The following is a 22197-nucleotide window of genomic DNA, read 5'->3' on the forward strand; positions in this document are numbered from 1 at the left end:
GGTGAAATATCTTTGCAGCCTCTGTGGAAAGAGAGGATCTAATCTGTCTAATATTTTCTGTGTTGTATTTAATAGTTTTTGTCATTTTCTTAATGTGTTTTAAAGTTGGGATTTGAGTCTAATACAACACCAAGATTCAGTGACAGTTTCAATTTGTTCACCCTTAATGCAGATTTTATATCTGGGGTGTGAAACTTGGTTTTGTAAAAGAACATAAAGGGGGTGTGTGAGCCTGTGTGTGTGTGTGTGTCTAAGTGTGTGTGTGTGTGTGTGTGTGTGTATTATTCAACATTTAAGATGTGTCGCTGTAACTCCAGGAAGGGGACAGGACTAGTCAGTTTGTTCAGACGTTTTAGAAGTGATCACTTTCCTTCGTGGACTTCTCTGGGTCTCCCTTCTGTGTCCTGTTGACTTTTGTGTAGCAAGTAAGACAGATGTATTTCTCTTTCCCAGACCTTACTTCCTTGCTGGTGAAGTTAAGCATTTACTTTGATGTGGCTTGAAGAATAGAACATACGTAACAATGTCTCTCTCTCTCTCTCTCTCTCTCTCTTTCTCTGAAATGAGATGAACCCAGTGATCGATCCCCCAATCTGGTGTTGAAGTACGGAGACCCAGCCTCCGCAAACCTGACGAGTTCAGCACAAAGCAGAGCTAGGCTGGGAAGCAACAGTGGGAGCTACAATCAAAGAGAACACACAGCAGCTGGTGTGGAGTGTGGGCAGCACTGACAACTGTGAGGAATGTGGGCAATTGCTGACCGATCTGACCATAACCATTTACAGTGAGCAAATCTGTTCCATTGTAATGTTCATGTTACTGTTATTTTTATTTATTATTATTATTATTATTATTATCGTTTCACTGTTGTTTCCTGTTGTTTCCTTGCCTTGGACCCGAAGCTGGTGTAGAATTTGACCTGCTTATTCACACCGAGTACAAATGTTAAGATGAGGCGATTTTCTATAGGCAGATTTTGACTTGGGATTATATTGGGGCGAAGCACAGACGATGTACTGCTACTTGGGTGCAGAGATGTCACGCAACACATGAGTACCTTGTCTCGCTCGCCACAGCTCAGACAATCTCTGTGTCCAAATAGCAGTGCTTCACCCTAATATAGTCCCAAGTCAATACCTGAGAAGGAAGTACTCAGACGCTAAGCATTTCTCAGCCGAGTAGCCAGCCAGTCACTTTCTCAGCACTCACAGGTTCCATCAGTGTGGATCGAGTAGCCAGCCTCAGTCACTTACTCAGCACTCTCACGTTCCACATTCCATATTTCATTTGGATCTCAGCTCGTCAGCTTCAGCACAGTTGATTAGTCACTGGCGGAAGACAGAGAAAGGAAAGAGGAGAAAAGATAAAACAGATAGGCCTATAGACCCTTTCAACAATAAAAACAAAAACAATGCTTGAACGTTCTATTTGGTTCCCAATCTACTACCCCCCCCCCCCCTTTTTCTTATTTGAGCCTCACTTTCAATTTTATTATGGCTGGACATTTTACTTTGTCTGTGGTCAACACATTTTCTAATTCTGTTACGCTTCACTTCACTCTGCAACATGAGGCCCCCTAGTGGCCGAGGTCCCGGGCTGCAGCCGCTATAGCCCATTGGGTTAACATGACCCTGTGTGTGTGTGTGTGTGAGTGAGTGAGTGAGTGAGAGAGAGAGAGCAAAATTCCTATGGAGATGTAATCTTGATGTCTAAATGAGCAGTGAGTTTAGCGAGATAAGTGGGCACGTCTGTGTGTGTGTGTATTGTGTGTGTGTGTTTGTGTGAGTGTGTGTGATGAGATGTATTATAATAATCTCAGGAAGGGGTGTGGGCCAAGTTTCATTTACAAATTTCCCCTCTGTCAGTTTTACCAGACGCTCAAGCAAACCTGCAGTGAGCACATGGAGTCTTTCCCTCTCCTTCAGGGACTTCTCTGGATCTCCCTTCTGTGGCCTGTCGACTTTCATGTATCAGGTAAGACAGATTTGTTTTACTTGAAAAAATAAAAAAAACAAAATAATAAATTCCCGAAGGAACATTTTCTTGCAAGTCTCTTCAGTGTTTCGGAATGTGAGAGTAGAGCTCATACTAGAATGAACCTTCTGCTGAGATGGTTCATGAACGGTCTGGTTCTATAAGAGATGGTTCATGAAAGTCTGGTTCTATAAGAGATGGTTCATAAACGGTCTGGTTCTATAAGAGATGGTTCATGAACGGTCTGGTTCAATAAGAGATGGTTCATGAATGGTCTGGTTCTATAAGAGATGGTTCATAAACGGTCTGGTTCTATAAGAGATGGTTCATAAACGGTCTGGTTTTACAGTATAAGAGATGGGTCATGAACGGTCTGGTTCTATAAGACCTAAATGCACCACTACCTGCTCACTGTTTTCCTCTCTTCTTATTGATTTTCTCTTTTTTTCTGACCAGGTAATAACTGCACTGGGAAGAACCCAGTGATTGACCCTCCTGCTCTGGTGGTGAAGTACGGAAGTCCAGCCACAGCAACCTGCCGCACTGAGTACAATACTACCATAATGGGCTGGGAGGCACCGGTGGGAGCTACAAGCAAAGAGAACGCAACGCAGCTGGTGTGGAATGTGTCCAGCATTACTGACGTGGAGGGTGGAATAATGTGCTATGCCAACTCCGAATATGGGCAATGTGTGACTAATCTACCCATCACCATTTACAGTGAGTAAATCTGTAATGTTTTACCTAAGGAATGACAGCGTAAGCAGAGCATAACAAACGGTACTTTACTCAGTCACTAAGCATTGCATCAGTAGAACATGGCAGCAGCAAACGGAAGCATATCCCTTGAAAACATCCGGTATAGCTTACTTCCTGTAGCTTAATTAATACAGTGAACACAAGAGAATCTGTTGTGTGACCGAAAAAAATCTCTATCTGAGTGCCTATAATATGCCACTGTGGAGACAGACACGATGTGAATTTGTAGCTGGCACAGCATACACCTTAGCCCTCTCAGTGACTATTTTTTAGGATCATGACCGTGCATCCAGTTTTCGAAAACATTGTTTGCACCACCATTATAAACTAAGAGCTTAACTGCTTTTTACACCTGTACTGGCAAACTGGTTCTGAACACATCTCAAACTCATTCCTATTTGGGAGGGGACCAATATAATGAAATGTAGGTTCACATCTAACCCTGTGTCTGTGCAGATAGTAGATGAAAGTGCTGTTGAAGCAATTGTTTACAGGTTATAGAAACAGCTTTCAGGAATCATGATGATAAATAAATAAGCGAAGATGAGACCCAAGGTAAACAGACCCATCAGCCATACTGTAGTAGAGGTGTTAAAGACTTAGATAGATAGATAGATACTTTATTGATCCTCAAGGGGAAATTCAAGGGTCTCGGTAGCATACAGACATAACACACAACATGCACTTACAGCAGAAGTGGTAAACATACAGTAAGTGTAAGTATAAACATATAACTAAACTCCACTGTACAATAAGACAGTAGAAGATAAGACAGATAAGAAAACTAACAAAACTAAAAACTAAATACACTATATAAGTTAAATTAACAAAGACCAATGTGCTTGAGGGTGATCAAGCATAAGGCGCTTAACAGTGACAGGGCCAGGACTGGTGATGTGCTAAAGGGAGTGAGTGTCATGGTGAAGGTGCAAACAGTAGTCCAGCCATAGTCCTTAGTTATGTGTGCCTGGCAAGGTGCTCAAGAGAGTGAGTGTCATGGTGAAGGTGCAAAAAGTAGTGCAACAGTGCAACAGTGCAAGAGTAAGGTCTAGAGACCAGCATAAATAATATAGACAAATAGGGGAGTAACGTGTAATGTAGACAAGGTAAAATAAAAAAACTATTTCAGTGCAAGAACAGGTTGAGGTAATAGGGTTATAGCCATTCATTTATTCAGTATTGTATCAGAAGCCTGACCGCAGCCATTGATCATGTGTGCTAATATAGCATGAAAAAAAAAAGTGTAGCAGTAAAACAGTAGAAAACATTAGGCTGTGTACAATAGTAGAACAGTAGTAAAACAGTAGTAAGCAGTAGTGGGCAGTCAGTACTCAAAAAACATGGACATGGAGAGGGTGGAGAGGGTGGAGAGGCAGACAGACTATGCAGAGAAGTCTATCTCTCCTTTTCCCTTTAGTGAAGCATTGAACAGTTCAATGGCCCTGGGGACAAATGACTTCCTCAGCCTTTCAGTTGTGCATGGCAGTGGCCGAAGTCTCCAGCTGATCAAGCTCTTTTTTGGTTTTGAATAGTGCTGTGGAGTGGATGACATTCATTCATCATCCAAGATGTTGATCAGTTTGTTTAGGGTCCTTTTATCTGATATTGAAGTGATGCACTCCATTTCAGCTCCCACTACAGAGCCAGCCTTCCTTACCAGCCTGTCTTACTTAAAGGGCAAATGTCAGATTAACAACATTTTTAATTAATGTTAGTTAATGTGTACATAAATCAGTGAAGACATACATATTTTGTTATAAAATGATTACTCTAAATGCACTACGACAGCATTTAAAACCATTTCTATGACAACATTTACAGCCAGCATTTCATACCACAAATGAGCGATGGCATCATAAAATTATATAGTACATAGTATTATATAACATATAATACTATGTACTATAATAATATAATATAATATATAAGTATAACAAAATATATTTTTGAGTTTTGAGGCAGAGAACATCCAAAAAACTATTTTTGTATTTATCTTAATTACAAATGTAACATGACAATTGCTCTTTTGCATAGTAAGGTCTACACACATGGCCGGCGAAGCGATGGCGATTTATGGCAGGCGACCGGCAAAATTGACTAGAATCTATTGAAGAGAATGGGGCAACGCATTCGGCAAGTGGAATGAAGGCCATCGCATTGCTCCAATCGGCCCCTCTCTATTTTTCAGGGTGATTTTGATATGTCATACAGTAATAGAAAACAGCTGTCTGGTCAGTGTATCACTACTGAATTGATGGATGATCGCATCGCCAGTAGTGTGTGTAGTAAATTGATTAACATAATTCCTCTGTCGCGTTTGACTGTCGCATCGCCGGCCGTGTGGTGGGCTGTGCTTTCTTCCCTTTTTATGTCATCATTCAGCTGTGTTTTGAAATGCAATCTTGACAGAAATGGCTGTAAATGTTGTCGTAGTGCATTTAGAGTTATACTTGTACTGTATGTATTTATGTATATCTTCACTGATTTATCTACACATTAACTAACATTAATGAAACATTTAGCTAACCTGACATTTGCCCTTTAAGCACCAAACACTTATGGGCGCTTTTATCCTCTATCTTCCCCTCATTGCCTTTATTTCTTTCTTTCTCTCTCTCTAGCTGGCATCCAGGTGGGAGCCATAATCGGCATAGTTGTTGTTGCAGTGCTGGTCCTGATCCTGGCTCTAGGGATTCTGATCTGGATGTTCAGCAGAAGATAGGAGCAGCACTGATGAGAGAGGATGGTCATGATCTGGTGGAAGTGTGTGTGTGTGTGTGTGTGTGTGTGTGTGTGTGTGTGTGTGTGTGTGTGTGTGTGTGTGTGTGTGTGTGTGTGTGTGTGCTTCCCTATGTGTGATAGGAGCAGCACTGATGAGAGAGGGTGGTCATGATCTGGTGGAAGTGTGTGTGTGTGTGTGTGTGTGTGTGTGTGTGTGTGCTTCTCTATGTGAGATAGGAGCAGCACTGATGAGAGAGGGTGGTCATGATCTGGTGGAAATGCTTCAAAAAAGTGATAAGAGAGTATGGAATCAAATCAGACTCAAACGTTGTGTCATGTGTCACTTCAAACTATAAAAAATATTTGTAACTGTGAAAAATGATTTGTACAAGCAATTGTCAATATTACAAATATGAACTGACAAATCTATTCATCAAATTATACACACTTATGATACGGCTCTTCACAATGCTAGTAGAGCGCTCCATTGACTTGAATGGGATTTCCCAAAGTTCTAGCGGTAAATAAATTCATGTAATTACCGCTGCAAACATATAATTACCGCTGTCAATGGCAACAGGTTTTGTGCTTCTGATATGTCTTTCATATCACTCACAAGGACTGGAACTTCATTCAAACGTGAAAGCAGACGGTTGATCAGCTGTGTTCTAAAGAATGTTTGATTCAAGTTCAGCAGCGTGTGTTGTTGCGAACTATTTGTTTCTCAGCAAATTCCATGATAAACGGTAACAAATAGGCTAGGTTATGTAGGCTAAAGTGATATCGTGGGGAGTTTATTATTTCGTTTTGGCAAGTAGCCGTATAATAAGCGGGATAATGTATAGAACGGCGGTCATTACTGTGAAAACTAGATGTACCGCAGAGCGGTACAAAATATGACTGCCGCCCAGTCCAGCACATTTTTTCCACAAAAATAAATCACGCTGAAAGGCTATATGATTCTAACTTTCTCACTAAATTGCATTATCCACACTCAATTCTCACTGGAATCTGCTAGACAACAAGTACCAAAACATGATTAGTTCATAGATTTCACATGTAAAATTCATTTTATACAACCCCACCCCCATCTTGCCTGTTCATAATTCTGAGAAATTCTTGAATTGTGTGCATGTGTGCCTGTACATGTTTATGTTTATGTGTGTGGGTGTGTGTGTGTGTGTGTGTGTGTTTATGCACATGTGTGCATATGGAATGGGTTAACATGACCCCTGGAGGCAAACATACAGAAAAAATTGGTCATCCTAGGCCCTACGGTTCTCAAGATATTCACAGAAAACTGTGTCTGCCCTACCCTCCTTTCCGGGGGTCCAGTCCATGCTCACTAAGTTTCTTGTACCCCGGTCTTTCAGTGTCCCGGAAATCCTTGTTGGTGTACGGTCACTAAATCTACACATAAATTATTCTATTGTAAGGCCCCCCATTAACGAAAGTTCACAAAACTTGGCATGCATTCGGAGGGTGTCATAATGATCCTACACTTTAAATTTTGTGCAGTTTTGACCATGTCGGCCAGAGATATTGTGATGAAAACACCTAATTTTTTGCTTTTTAATTTTTAACTAGGTGGCGCTATACATAAAATAAGTGGTAATGGGATAAGTTGACTTGCCCCCTTAAGACCCCTTAAGAACATACAAAAAAGGTGGACCTCCTAGGCCCTACGGTTCTCGAGATATTCACAGAAAACTGTCTCCGGCCACCTACAGGCCAGTTGGTGTATAGTAACATAAATTAATTTATTGTGTGGCCCCATGAGCGAATTCCACGAAAACGAAATTTGGATATGTGAAAAAAAAATATAGGTTTAGTCAGATTTTTTTTTTTTTTTTTTTTTCTTTTTTCTTTTTTAGCATGCCCAAATTTCCGTCAATGATTCCCCGGACACTGAAAGACCCGGGGAATACCGCGAAAACTTGGTGGACATGTAACCCCACATGGATAGCATGGAACCATCGTTTTTCGTTTTGATCTGTAGCCCCAGCTGAATTGGACCCCGAAAGGAGGGTAGGGCAGACACAGTTTTCTGTGAATATCTCGAAAACCGTAGGGTTTAGGAGGACCATTTTTTTTTTTTTTGTATGTTGATCTCAAGGGGCCATGTCAACCCATTCCATAACCACTCATTTCATGTATAAGCGCCACCTAGTTAAACACAAAAAGTAAAAATGAGGTGGTGTAATTGAAGGTATCTGTGACCTAACATAGTCAAAACTGCACGAAATTGGAAGTGTAGGATCATTATGACACCCTCTGTATGCACGCCAAGTTTTGTGGAATTCCGTTCATGGGGGCCACACAATAAATTAATTTATGTTACTATACACCAACTGGCCTGTAGGTGGCCGGAGACAGTTTTCTGTGAATATCTCGAGAACCGTAGGGCCTAGGAGGTCCACCTTTTTTTGTATGTTGGTCTTAAGGGGCATGTCAACCCATCCCATTACCACTTATTTCATGTATAAGCGCCACCTAGTTAAAAATTAAAAAGCAAAAAAATTAGGTGTTTTCATCTCAATATCTCTGGCTGACAAGGTCAAAACTGCACGAAATTAAAAAGTGTAGGATCATTATGACACCCTCTGAATGCATGCCAAGTTTTGTGTACTTTCGTTCATGGGGGGCCTTACAATAAAATAATTTATGTGTACATTTAGTGGCGTGCACCAACAAGGATTCGGGACACTGAAAGACGGGGTACACAAAACTTGGTGGGCATGTACCCCATGGATAGCATGGAACCGTCATTTTTTAGTTTTCATCTGCAGCCCCCGCTGGACTGGACCCCCGAAAGGAGGGTAGGGCAGACACAGTTCTCTGTGAATCTTTTATGGTATGTTGGTCTCAAGGGCCCACATCAACCTGGCTCATAATCACTCATTTGTGATTTGCCCCGGTAAAAAATGAAAATCAGTAGGATTAAAAGAAAGCCAAAATAAATATTCATCATCATCATCATGGCTGCATTTTCAGTATTGGCGAAAGTAGTCGTTTGTCCACTAGATGGCGCATCGTTGCAGTGAGGCGTAATTTTGTTGGAAGTTAAAAGTGGGTTGGAAAAACAATGGGCGCTTCATACAAGGACTGTAATTTACGCAGCGAACATCTAATAAGGATAGGGCGATGTTCACATGAAGTGTAATTCCCATTTCTTCTTGAAGCGAAATAAATCTGAGGATGTTTATCGGACATGCTTGGTTTTTACTGCAGAATACGTTAATCTTGTAATATCAATAAGGACCTAGGTAATGTTACCGTTAGCGTTGGTTGAGTGATGGAGGCATTTGATTTATTGCATTTGTAGAAAACTATAAATGCGGTTATACCAACAAATGTATAGCAGCACTGTTTGTATCTTTCGACTGTCATTTATTGCCGCGTGCTACAAAATCATTCTGTGCAATGGAAGATTTACCAACGTTACACGGTCTGATACAGTTTTGCCTATACATGCGTGAGACTGAGGCGCCTGTTTATTTTGTTTTAAGTGCGTGCAGGGTGTGAGAGGGGAATCGATGTGCTTTGATTGCAGCTTGGTAGTTGTAGTCTGTGAAATTAAAAAGCACGCGTGTGTGTGAAGTATCCAAACAATGACACCTTCATTTCATTATGGCTGCTTTAGCAAAACACCTTAAGTTACTGTGTAGTGGGTCCCATTTAGAAGTGGCTACTTCATTCGGCTTTCCTTGACTCATGGAGCTGCGTGAATGTTATTACAACTTTTTCCCGCGATATGACAGTTTAAGTCCGCTTGATACTGTAAAGGCGTAAGCCATTGGTTTCAAAGGAGATTTTATTTATTATTAAGCCAGCATAGCCTATTGACAATTTATGTTGTAAATAGGCCTACCTTATAATCCTACCTGTAGTTTAGGGAAGCTAACAGCTTTCTATTAGGATCTAGTTTGTTAGTTACCGTTTTGTCATAACTCCCTGATGCATTTTGCATTTAGAATAGCCAGAGCGTGTATATCTCAATCGGAAAATTAAACAATATCAGGTGCCTATGGACTAGGCTGGGTGAACCCAGCCTGATCTGCCCGCTATTTATTTTTTGATTTCTTAAAAGATTGAGCTTGGTCTGATGAAAGCCAGACTAGCCATGGACCTCAGTTAAACAATGCAAGGGAACATGAATCAGCCTATATTTGCACTAACAATACCGGACAAAAGCTCTTCAACTTTGGCCCGTTAAAATGTGTATGAACAGTCTAGCGACGCATTTCATCAAGGCCCATTTGGACATGTCAGTTATTTGCACCACTGGTTAGATGTAAAACAGCATTTTCGTTTCAGACTAGGCTACTGTTACTTAATTTGTGCATTAACAATAACGTTTCAGACTACTGTTACTTAATTTGTGCATTGACAATAAAGTATTACATGAACTAAAGATTACTAAAATCTTATGTAGAAGAAGAAACATTCACAAAAAATCCATCCATCCAAAAATGACCTTTGTTTTTGATAGCTGTTGAAAATGGCATGGAACTGACAGAGATGTTTTTGTTTAAAAATACATAAAAAATAAATAAATAAATAAATAAATAAATAACATTATGCTGATACCTTTTGCTTTTCCCAAATACAATGTAGCCTACAGGTGTAAGTGACCTTTCATCAATCCAGTTGCAATGGATGAACTGTGATGAACTGCCCTACTTGTGATTGTTTAGAGATTTTAAAGGTTTTATAACAATTCTACATCTTCTTTGGCTATTCTACAATCTATTCACCTTTTCAGCACCAGTAGGGTACTTTCTGGGCAGCCCTTTTACACACACTCAGGCATGCCAAACAAGCATACACAAAAGTTTCAAGAGTGGGGATGGAGTAAAATATGGAGACAAATTGAAGTGTGATTTATTTTTTAGCTGAACGGATGTACAGGACTGGCTGGGGCATATTTTGTACCGCTATGCGGTACATCTAGTTTTCCCAGTAATGACCGGCGTTCTATACATTATCCCTTACATACAACACTCTTGAGTCTGATTTGATTCCATAAAAGAGCCCCTCCATGAGACATGAACTCAGCTAAAGCAGAAGAAGAGTCTTTCAAAGGTCCCATATCAGACCCAAGACCCACAATGATGACTGACCATACTGTATGATGACACTATATCTGTGTTAATGTGCCTTGATAAATCTATGTGTTCATGTTTGTTTTATTTATTGCAACCTATTACTATTACTATTAAAATATGTATAGGGAGTGAACAGAAATTTGTTTGTTAGAGGATGTTTAATTTAGTGAATCTCTCTCTCTCTCTCTCTCTCTCTCTCTCTCTCTCTGTGAGCAGGCCCAAGCCTTTATGGGGCCTTAAAATAATTTGACTTTGAATTTGTGTAATAGTGCAATCAACAATCAACTTGGTTGAAACAAAAGAGGCAATAGGATCAGTTGGTGCAAGTCAAGTCAAGTCAGGTCAAGTTTTCTTGTGCTGAGTATGTTGTTAATTGTTTCTAGGCTTTGTACTCTTTATACGGATTACAAAAAAGATACATTTTGGATTACAATTCGCTGGATTTTCCATTTCTATTGGACTCTGGCATCTATTTTATCGTGTCACTGCCTTGTGTGGAAGAAGACACGTGAATAAACCTTTTCCAGTTTTCATTCTAACTTGTCTGTTTCTGCTTATTGGGTTCAGTCTGTTCCTTCAGGCCATGATATCCTGAAAAGGGATCATAATCGTATATAATCAATTATCTATTCTATTACATTACATGATATACCCATATTCTTTTAATGACAATGACTGACGTGAACTCTGTTCAGCTGCTTTAGGCTACACATACTGTACTGACGTGTTTGCCTATGACAGTCGAGGATTGTTTAAGTGCTAGTCTCCATGACGGTCATCCCATCTTATGTGGAGCACACTGTATCAGACCTCTGATTAGTGCCAACACTGCAACCCTGGGCAGATTGCTACTGACGAAGTGCACACGCCCATGCAGAACAGGGAAACACTGCAAACTATCATATTCCCCTGTATCTCTAAATACATAGTCACACACAGATATACTCAGCGACAGAACAGGGAAACACTGCAAACCATCATATTCCCCCTTATCTCTAAACACAGTCACACACAGATATACTCAGGGACAGAACAGGAACTGAAGTCATCTCATATGTGGAGGAACACATTATAGAGAAACAATTTTTCTATCCAACCATAATCATGACTGTAAACGTGAGGACACATTATGACTGAAATATATTTATATATATATATAGATATATATATATATATATATATTATATTATCTCTCTAGATCCCTATCAAGGAAACATATTATCTGGAAATCACAGCGGAAATCATAATTCTGCTGTCTGCCCCCCATCCTCTGGTTCACTCCTTTTGAGACATGAGAGTACTCCAATCAGACTATATCAGATATATATAGTCTGATTGGAGTACTCTCATGTCTCAAAAGGAGAAATATCTAGGATATTTTTAAAGCAACACCAAAGAGTTTTTTATACCTTAATATAATGTTTCCAAAATTGTTTCATTCATCATCTCATAACAGGGTGAACGGCACTTCTGCATTTGCTTCGCGGCCCTCTATCGGCTATAACCGCACTATGCAAGTTTGCCAGATCGGGTAGCTGATCTGTAGCACATATGAGACATTTTACTGGGGCAGCCGTGGCCTACTGGTTAGCGCTTCGGACTAGTGACCGGAGGGTTGCCGGTTCGAACCCCAACCAGTAGGCACGGCTGAAGTGCCCTTGAGCAAGGCACCTAACCCCTCACTGCTCCCCGAGTGCCGCTGTTGTTGCAGGCAGCTCATTGCACCAGGATTAGTGTGTGTTCACTGTGTGCTGAGTGTGTTTCACTAATTCACGGATTGGGATAAATGTAGAGACCAAATTTCCCTCACGGGATCAAAAGAGTATATATACTTATACTATACTATGAGACTACAAATTTGACTTGCTTCTGATGTCGCAATACATCATACTTTCATTAAATCATGCAACATACTCTACCGTGTCTGTGGACATCATTATTGGCAAAGCTGGTGCTAGATAAACAGACAGAGGAAAAGTGCTTTAGTGTTGCGTTAAGTAAAAACAGATTTAGCACATGACTCTAAGCTCTTCAAAGACAAAGAAAAAGTGTGTGTGCATGTGTGTGTGTGTGTGTGTGTGTGATTCAGGGATGTATCAATATAAGGAAGGGGCGTGGACCAACCTTCATTTAGCCAACAAATTTCCTGTTTGTCAGCTTTCCCAGATATTCACAGCACTCACCGATCTGAAAACAAACATGGAGATTTTCTCTCTCCTTCAGCAACTTCTCTGGATCTCCCTCTCATGTTCTGGGGGCTATTATGTTTCAGGTATGGCATCTTTATTTTACTTGTATAAATGTAAGAGGGACACTTCACAGTTGTCTTTTACTAACCTTTTGAGTTTTTGCATTGTCATTGTTAGTAGTTTATGATTAGCATTATAACTCCCTTAGCCACGTTGGCTGATGGACTAGGGCTCCGTGACATACTCAACAAGACCAGTTAGACAACAGCAGAAGTGTGTCCCTATCACACAATATTAGCCAAAGTGAAACCAAATTCCAGCGTCTGCATTCTGAGCCAGTTTCAGATTATCATTATCTTGCATATATAAATTGAAATACACTGGGACCAGTGTGTTTTAATTGAAATTATTTAAATAGTTTAATTTAAGTTATGTGTTCAGAGCACCCCTGTTCGTGAGAGTCTGGTGTTATTAGTGCTTGTAACTAAAACAGAAATGCTGTGTGGTGTCCAGGTGGGAGAGTAATTAACATGTGTAAGATCGAGGCAAGAGCAACACTAACTCTGACCCAACTGTTGCAGTTTGTTCCTGTTTGTGTAACCAGTTGCGCCACAGAGCCCCCCGTGGTGCAAGCACTTTAAGATCAAGTTTTAATGACAGTGGGGTCGTTGATTTTAACCAAAGTCCTTTTAGGCAAGTCCCTCCACTCGGCAGAAATGTGCATGCGCAAGGCTTCACGACACCAATCTTGCTCCAGCGGCGAGTTCACAACACATGATTGGCACGATGTCTTCACATCACACTACATGATTAGCTCAATGTATTCACATGTCGACGTTTTGCCGAGGAAGGGGTGGGATATGTGTAGACAACGGCCATATTAGCTTTACAAACTAGCCCCATGCATTTCTATGGAGGACTTTTTGAGTGCTGTGTCTCTTCATTAGAAAGTCTCTGTTTTAACACTGAGTTCAGAGCTGCACATGACGGTCCACTGTCAGGTTGGTAGAGTCAGTTTATAGCTCCTCCAGAGAAGAAGCTGAAAGGGTTCCTCAATTATTTGCTTCTGTCAGACTTAGACATTCACCACTACCTGCTCACTGCTTTTCTCTTTTTTTATGTGTGTGTGTGTGAAATGTGTGTGTTTGTTTGTGTGTGTGTGTGTGTGTTTGTTTGTTTGTTTGTTTGTTTGTGTATGTGTGTGTGTGTTTGGGTGTGTGTGTGTGTGCATTGTGTGTGTGTGTGTGTGTTGGAGCAGGTCAGGAGTGTTGGGGGATAGAACCAGTGATCGATCCCCCCAGTTTGGTGGTAAAGTATGGCGATCCAGCCTCCGCAATCTGCCGCACTCAGCACAACGCCACAATGATACGCTGGGACGCACCCGTGGGAGCCACAAGCAAAGAGAACGCACAGCAGCTGGTCTGGAGTGTGTCCAGCGTCACCGAATGGACACTGGGGAGAGATGTACTGTGTTCAGTGTACTACTACACCAACCACGATAATGAAACTATGGACGAGTACACTATGGCCTGGAACTATGGCGAAGACTCAGAATGCCAGACCCAACTACCCATTCTCATTTACAGTGAGTGAATTTATTGTGCCGTTTGTGCATACTGTGGGCTCGTCTATTTTGCACTGCTACAGGACAGCAAAGGTCAAAAAGATAATTTTTTGAAAATTTAGCAAAATTAAATTAATATAGAGCTGAGTGAGCGAGAGAGAGAGAGAGGGGGGAGAGAGAGAAAGAGAGAGAGAGGGGATAGAAAGAGAGAGGGGGAGAGAGAAAGAGAGATACAGAGAACCCCTTTCATACCCCTACCTGCAAATACAGGCACACACAATAATGGTATTAGCTAACAAGGCCCAGCCCTGACCATGCACTGATAGGCTAGTACCATAACTGCTATTGAGTCCTTCATACTACAACTAATCAATAGAGATTTATTTGTCGCATGCCCTCCCTGACCACATTAAACTATTAAACACCCTGTCATACTTTAAACAGGTCCTCAAAACTCACCTCTTCAAACTTACTTTTTCCTGGTTATTGACTTCCCCAGCTCTTCTCATTCCCCACCTCTCTAGTTTTGTCCTCTGCTTTGTCCATGTGCCTGTGTGTTTATTGTCTGTTTATGTAACCTAGGCCTAGCCATGTACCTTGTGCGTTATGTATCTATGTGAAAACTGTAAAGCGTCTTTGAGTGTCTTGACACATTAAATGTATCATTATAATAGGCCTACAACAAAAAGTGCAGTGTACAATGTTACTTCCTTTACACTCCTGTCCTGTGTGTGTGTGTGTCTTTCAGAAATTCCTGAAAATGTGACCTTTCGCCTAGTAAACCACACCGACCCTCTGCTGGAGGGACACGAGTACTTGCTGGAGTGTGAGGTTCAGAGTGTGGCTCCAGTTAACAACCTTACTGTCATCTGGTTCAGAGGGGACACTGAGCTGAAACGCTCAGGCTACTCTCAGTTCACTGTTAAGGGTGATCGGTCTCAGAACGTCACTGTGAGAACTAATCTGAGTATCATAGCTTCCACAGAAGACAACAAAGCCTCCTACAGCTGTGCTGCCCATCTGGACCTGAACACAGCTGAGCCCATTCCTGATGCCAGATCGAAAACGATACAGCTGATATCAGGTAGCCCTTTGGGAAGTGTTGGGAAGGTTACTTTCAGTGACGAGGCTAGCCCTGTTTTTTTTTTTTTTAAGCCCTCAGATCGTATATATTTTTTTTCCCCCCGCAAACCTGTTTTGTTTGGAGATGGAGAAAATGGTAACAGGCTCAAATGGGCCAGTAAAATAGTAATCAAGCACAACCTCCCTGCATGAATATCCTGTCTCTTGTCTTGCACAACCTCCCTGCATGAATATCCTGTTAACTTGTTGCCCAGCGGCAAGATATGAAATGTCATTGTGAAGCTATATCTTATGCCAAGTTAGAAAGTCTATCAGTAGGTTAATGTGGCACAAAATAAGCTGCCTAGTCTCTAGTCAGGTTGGTGAAGCATTGTGGCAATCATATAGTGCTAGACAAACAGGTGAACATTACATTTAGCTGTTGTCGACACTGTTGTCCAAGGTGACTAAACTACATATGCCAACTATATTACAAGGGATTACATTGTCCCCAGAGCACGGGATGGAGAGTGGGCAAGAGCAGGACGGAGAGAGAGAGGACACACAGCGGGGGCAAGACCTGGAAGAACCAGGTGAGAAAAGGGCATTTATTGTTAACCACCTAATAGCCTACCTATAAAAAGAAAGTACATTATATTTAGTCATTTCATGGATGTCTTACATTTTTTTACCATCCATTTTCCATATTTACCATGTGTAGTTTACATTGAAAACCAATGTGTTTCAGTACTGTGTAAATATGATACAATACTGTCCATGGCATGGTGGAAGGTGGTTCATGTCTCAATTCATATTAAATCCCATTTTTTGACGGCATAGGCTTTTAGAAATAGTCCAAAATAGCCTAAAGTTCAAGATGGTCTTTTATCCGTTAATAGGCCAATCATCCAGTTAAATAGTGGGGGAATTGTATGTCAGTGGAACTTGTAAAGATTTTGGTTGGATCAAAGATTCTTGTTGCTTTTACGAAAAATCATAGCCTTTTCTAAGAAATTAAAAAACTGGATTAAATTCGGTAGCCTCATAATTCCTTGTCAAGAGCAGATGTCAGCTGCTTCCTGGAGGCTGAGCCCCCCCAAAGGCCAGATAGAATCGCCCCTGGTTACTTTAATGTAATGGATTACAATTACAAACCTATTTAAAACGTAACAGTAGTGTAACTATGTCAATTATTTTACCAAATTAATTTAACTAATCACATTTAATTACTTTTGATTACTTTTCAAAATTTCTAATGAATGTTTTCAACTGTTAACCATTTTCCAAATCTGGCCATGTTAACCTTAAAACAGTACTGTCAAACTATTTTTAAAATCCTTTATCACATGAAATACAATTATAAAATTGTATTGTCTTTTGCCAATGTTGTCTATTGTTAATGTCAATTAAGTGAGATTATACAACAGTTAGATCCAAACACATTTTTTTTATACATACTTACGGCCGAATTAAAGCCTTTACCAACCGCACTCCCACTCCTGTCATTGGCTTAACCTTCTTTTGTTGGGAGATCTGTCAGAAGTAAAATATAGATTTAAAATCATAACAAAAGTACTGGCGAGATCCTGTATTTAAAATTATAGTCACAAATCTTGCGATCTCATTAGCTAGCTTTTTGGACTCCTTATCATAAATGACTGTGATATTTAACCTGCTAGATATCTAGTTGCCAAAGTGCGGCCCTTTTTAACTCAACAAGATGCAGAAAAACTAATTCACGCCTTTATCACTAGCAGGTTAGACTACTGCAATGCACTTTTCACTGGTCTTCCCAAAAAACATCTAAAGAAACTGGCACTCATACAGAACTCTGCGGCTAGACTTTTTTAACTAAGACTAAGAAGAGAGAACACATCACCCTGTGTTGGCTGAACTGCACTGGCTCCCTATTTCCTATAGAATTGATTTTAAGGTTATGTTAATTACTTACAAAGCTCTGAATGGCATAGCACCTTCATATATCTCTGAGCTTTTAATATCTTATCAACCACAAAGGAAACTTAGATCATCCAATTCTAATCTTTTAATCGTACCCAAAGTGCTCCACAAACAAAGTGGAGAAGCTGCGTTTATCCATTATGCCCCCAAACTATGGAACACCCTGCCTCTGTACATCAAGCAGGCGAAGTTCAGTAAATATTTTAAAAAAGATCTGAAAACATACCTGTACAGGAAAGCTTTTAGTTAACTCATCTTATCCTGTAGACTACATTTTCAGATTATTCTACATCTGCTACTATTGGAGGCTTAGCCAGCCAGAAGCAGATGGGCTCCCCTATTAAGTCAGGTTCTGCTCAAGGTTTCTTCCTGGAATATGGGAGTTTTTCCTTGCCACAGTTGCCATATGGCGTGCTTGTGGGGGGTAAGAGGGTTTAAGGCTGCCAGTCTTATGGCGTCATTTTCTATATTTTTGATATGTTGCTGAGTATAACATAAACAGCAAAGAAAAGTGATTGATAATGACTGACTGACTATTATTGTGTTACATGCTTCAAATGTAAAGCACTTTGAGCTGCACTGTGTATGAAAGGTGCTATACAAATAAAGCTTTATTATTATTATTATTATTATTATTATTATTATTATTATTAGTTGTGTTATGATGAGTTGAGCCTCTCAAAGCGTGTGGGTTTTTGCTGCTTGATGCACTGAATAAAGGTTCATCTCTAAAATGTGTGTAATATGCCATTACTTCATTTCATGCTGAACAGCAAGTATAAATGCTGTTGACTACAGTCACATGACATGTTTTTACACTCATGCTGTATCCTCTCTCTCCCTCCCTCCCTCTCTCTCTCCCTTTCTCTATACCGCTCCTTCCAAGGCAATCCGACGGGAATCATCATAGGTGTGGTGGTTGTTTCAGTGCTGGTTGTGATCCTGGCAGCAGCGATTCTGATCGGGACGAGACTCAGTAATAGAGATAAGCCTCACTGACGAGAGAGCACATCCATGAGGAATGAAATCACCAGGTGGAGGACAGCCTGTAGACTATCCATGAGGAATGAAATCACCAGGTGGAGGACAGCCTGTAGACTAGGCTTTGAATGATGGGCAAAGTACAAAGTCTCACTAAAGCTAATTTAATAACTAAACCATTATTATTATTATTATTATTATTATTTTATTTTATTATTATTATTATTATTATTTGTTTTATAGTTTTGTAATTATTTTTTATAACTAAGCAAAAACAATTTGCAAATTTAACGCCACTGGAAAAACATTACGAGCAAACACTGGGGGTCAGCTCAATGTTCTCACATGCTGCACTATAATGAGAACTCATGCAGGAGACTTTGTGTTCTCACATGCTGCACTATAATGAGAACTCATGCAGGAGACTTTGTGTTCTCACATGAGACTCATGCAGGAGACTTTGTGTTCTCTCATGAGAACTCATGTAGGAGACTTTGTGTTCTCAGATTTGTTGAGAACTCATTTTTTAAAAGACTTTGTTTTCCCAAAATCAATTTGACTTATAATGTAGATACCAATTTATGCATTTTTCAATAAAGAACAGATGCCAATCATGTCAATAACACCCACGTCGAATAACATTAAGCAGAAAATAACTAACGTAGGAGCAGAAAACAAGATGGCGACAGTATGAAACAGGAACAGATCTTAGCTAAAGCTTGTTGCGTCTTCATGAATTCACTTACACGTCTTGTCGTGGTAGTGTAAACCTGCTGAATTTCACCACTGACTACTCAAAATGTTATTACAAATGTTTGGCAATATGGAAAGGATCCCAACAGAGATATGCCAATGTCTTTTTTACCTTTATCAATGTAAATAAAACTAGATGTACCGCATAGCGGTACAAAATATGACCGCCGCTCAGTCCTGTACATCCGTTCCGCGAAAATAAATCACACTTCAATTTGTCTCCATATTTTACTCCATCCCCCACTCTTGAAACTTTTGTGTATGCTTGTTTGGCATGCCTGAGTGTGTGTGTGCGGCTGCACAGAAAATACCCTACTGGTGCTGAAAAGGTGAATAGATTGTAGAATAGCCAAAGAAGATGTAGAATTGTTATAAAACCTTTAAAATCTCTAAACAATCACAAGTAGGGCAGTTCATCACAGTTCATCCATTGCAACTGGACTGATGAAAGGTCACTTACACCTGTAGGCTACATTGTATTTGGGAAAAGCAAAAGGTATCAGCATAATGTTATTTATTTATTTATTTATTTTTTATGTATTTTTAAACAAAAAACATCTCTGTCAGTTCCATGCCGTTTTCAACAGCTATCAAAAACAAAGGTCATTTTGGATGGATGGATTTTTGTGAATGTTTCTTCTTCTACATAAGATTTTAGTCATCTTTAGTTCATGTAATACTTTTATTGTCAATGCACAAATTAAGTAACAGTAGTCTGAAACGTTATTGTTAATGCACAAATTAAGTAACAGTAGCCTAGTCTGAAACGAAATGCTGTTTTACATCTAACCAGTGGTGCAAATAACTGACATGTCCAAATGGGCCTTGATGAAATCGCGCCGCTAGACTGTTCATACACATTTTAACGGGCCAAAGTTGAAGAGCTTTTGTCCGTTATTGTTAGTGCAAATATAGGCTGATTCATGTTCCCTTGCATTGTTTAACTGAGGTCCATGGCTAGTCTGGCTTTCATCAGACCAAGCTCAATCTTTTAAGAAATCAAAAATAAATAGCGGGCAGATCAGGCTGGGTGAACCCAGCCTAGTCCATAGGCACCCGATATTGTTTAATTTTCCGATTGAGATATACACGCTCTGGCTATTCTAAATGCAAAAATGCATCAGGGAGTTATGACAAAACGGTCACTAACAAACTAGATCCTAATAGAAAGCTGTTAGCTTCCCTAAGCTACAGGTAGGATTATAAGGTAGGCCTATTTACAACATAAATTGTCAATAGGCTATGCTGGCTTACACAAATAAAATCTCCTTTGGAAACCAATGGCTTACGCCTTACAGTATCAAGCGGACTTAAACTGTCATATCGCATGAAAAGTTGTAATAACATTCACGCAGCTCCATGAGTCAAGGAAAGCGCGAATGAAGTAGCCACTTCTAAATGGGACCCACTACACAGTAGCTTAAGGTGTTTTGCTAAAGCAGCCATAATGAAATGAAGGTGTCATTGTTTGGATACTTCACACACACGTGCTTTTTAATTTCACAGACTACAACTACCAAGCTATAATCAAAGCACATCGATTCCCCTCTCACACCCTGCACGCACTTAAAACAAAATAAACAGGCGTCTCAGTCTCACGCATGTATAGGCAAAACTGTATCAGACCGGTATAACGTTGGTAAATCTTCCATTGCACAGAATGATTTTGTAGCACGTGCAATAAATGACAGTCGAAAGATACAAACAGTGCTGCTATACATTTGCTTGGTATAACCGCATTTATAGTTTTCTACAAATGCAATAAATCAAATGCCTCCATCACTCAACTACGGAGCCCTAGAGGTGTCATTGCAAAATGTTTTGCATGTTGAGAGAATGTGCGCTCGTTTTAATACATTGTGCTCTCGTTTTACTTTATTGTGCGCACAATTTACTATACTGTGCACTCGTTTTACTATAGTGTGCGCTCATTTTACTAAATTGAGCTCTCATTATAAGCATAGTAAAACGAGGGCACAATTTATTCAAACTAGCGCATAATTTATAAAACGAGGGCGCTATTTACTAAAAACGAGCAAAGATTTACTAAAAACGAGGGCACAATTTATTAAAACGAGAGAACAATTTAGTGAACATGGTTATAGAACATTGTGTGCACGATCTACTTAAACGTGGCCACAATTTGTAAAACGTGCACTCAATATTGTCTTGACACATGTAAACATGAGCACGTTATAGTATATTCGAGATCTCGATCTACTAAAACGCACCCACGAATAATTAAAACGTGTGCTCGAATAAATTGTGTGCAGAAAAAGGCTATTAGTCAACAATCCAGGAGATAGTGGAAACTGGTCGAATAGCTTACATTTCCATTTCGTAGCCTTTGAGATGGATCTGGTCAGGATATACCATGGTTTGGGCATGGCGTATAAGGAAATATTGAGAACTCTAGCCACCCAGCATGGGATGGTTATGAGTTTAAGCACATTAAAAAGGATGCTGAGGGCGAACCGTCTCCGCCGTGTGAGTATGACGATTTAGGGTCATATTATAGAGTTCATTTTGAACGAACTCCAAGGCTCTGGGAGGTTACATGGGTACCGCTGGATGTACTGTAAATGTATAGAACATGGTTTGCGCGTGAGAAAAAAGAAGATGTGCGCATCATTCTCAGCGCAGTTGACCCTGAAAGCACCCAGTGCCGCCGCAGAGACGACGACTGAGACGCAGGCAATACTTTTCCCCCGGGCCTAATTTCATATGGCACATCGATTCTTATGACAAGCTCAAGCCTTATGGCATTTGCATAAATGGTTGCATTGATGGATATAGCAGAAAGATTATTTGGCTCAGGGCGCCTTCACAAATAGTGATCCAAGGGTGGTTGGGGGCTACTATACAGAGGCGATAGAAAGGGTGGGGGCTATCCAAGACTTTTGCGCACTGACATGGGAACCGAGAATGTGGTCTTGAGAGACATGCAGGTGTACTTGAGACGGAATGATGAAGACAATAGAGCAGGACAATCAAGTTTTTAACAGGAGTAAGCACTGCTAACCAAAGAATAGAAAGTTGGTGGGGAGTGATGAGAAGACAAGGAATGGAACACTGGATCCAGATGTTTAGCGAGCTGAAGGATGAAGGTCTTTTTTCACAGGGGACT

General features: G+C 40.3%; 1 protein-coding gene across 2 annotated transcripts; it reads left to right on the forward strand.

Annotated features, from left to right (window-relative positions):
- Positions 1 to 12740: 12740 nt before the first annotated feature.
- On the forward strand, positions 12741 to 18486 carry LOC125298145. 2 transcript variants are annotated; one of them, XM_048248852.1, is made up of 5 exons: positions 12741 to 12834; positions 14010 to 14336; positions 15064 to 15399; positions 15875 to 15970; positions 18223 to 18486. In XM_048248852.1, the coding sequence occupies exons 1-5, from the start codon at positions 12762 to 12764 to the stop codon at positions 18333 to 18335; spliced, it is 945 nt and encodes a 314-aa protein (XP_048104809.1). In that variant the 5' UTR covers positions 12741 to 12761; the 3' UTR covers positions 18336 to 18486. The 2 variants fall into 2 exon arrangements, with proteins under 2 accessions (XP_048104809.1, XP_048104810.1); XM_048248853.1 differs by having other exon boundaries at positions 15893 to 15970.
- Positions 18487 to 22197: the final 3711 nt, after the last annotated feature.

The sequence above is a fragment of the Alosa alosa genome, chromosome 7 (genome assembly GCF_017589495.1).
Source record: "Alosa alosa isolate M-15738 ecotype Scorff River chromosome 7, AALO_Geno_1.1, whole genome shotgun sequence".
Taxonomy (NCBI): domain Eukaryota; kingdom Metazoa; phylum Chordata; class Actinopteri; order Clupeiformes; family Clupeidae; genus Alosa; species Alosa alosa.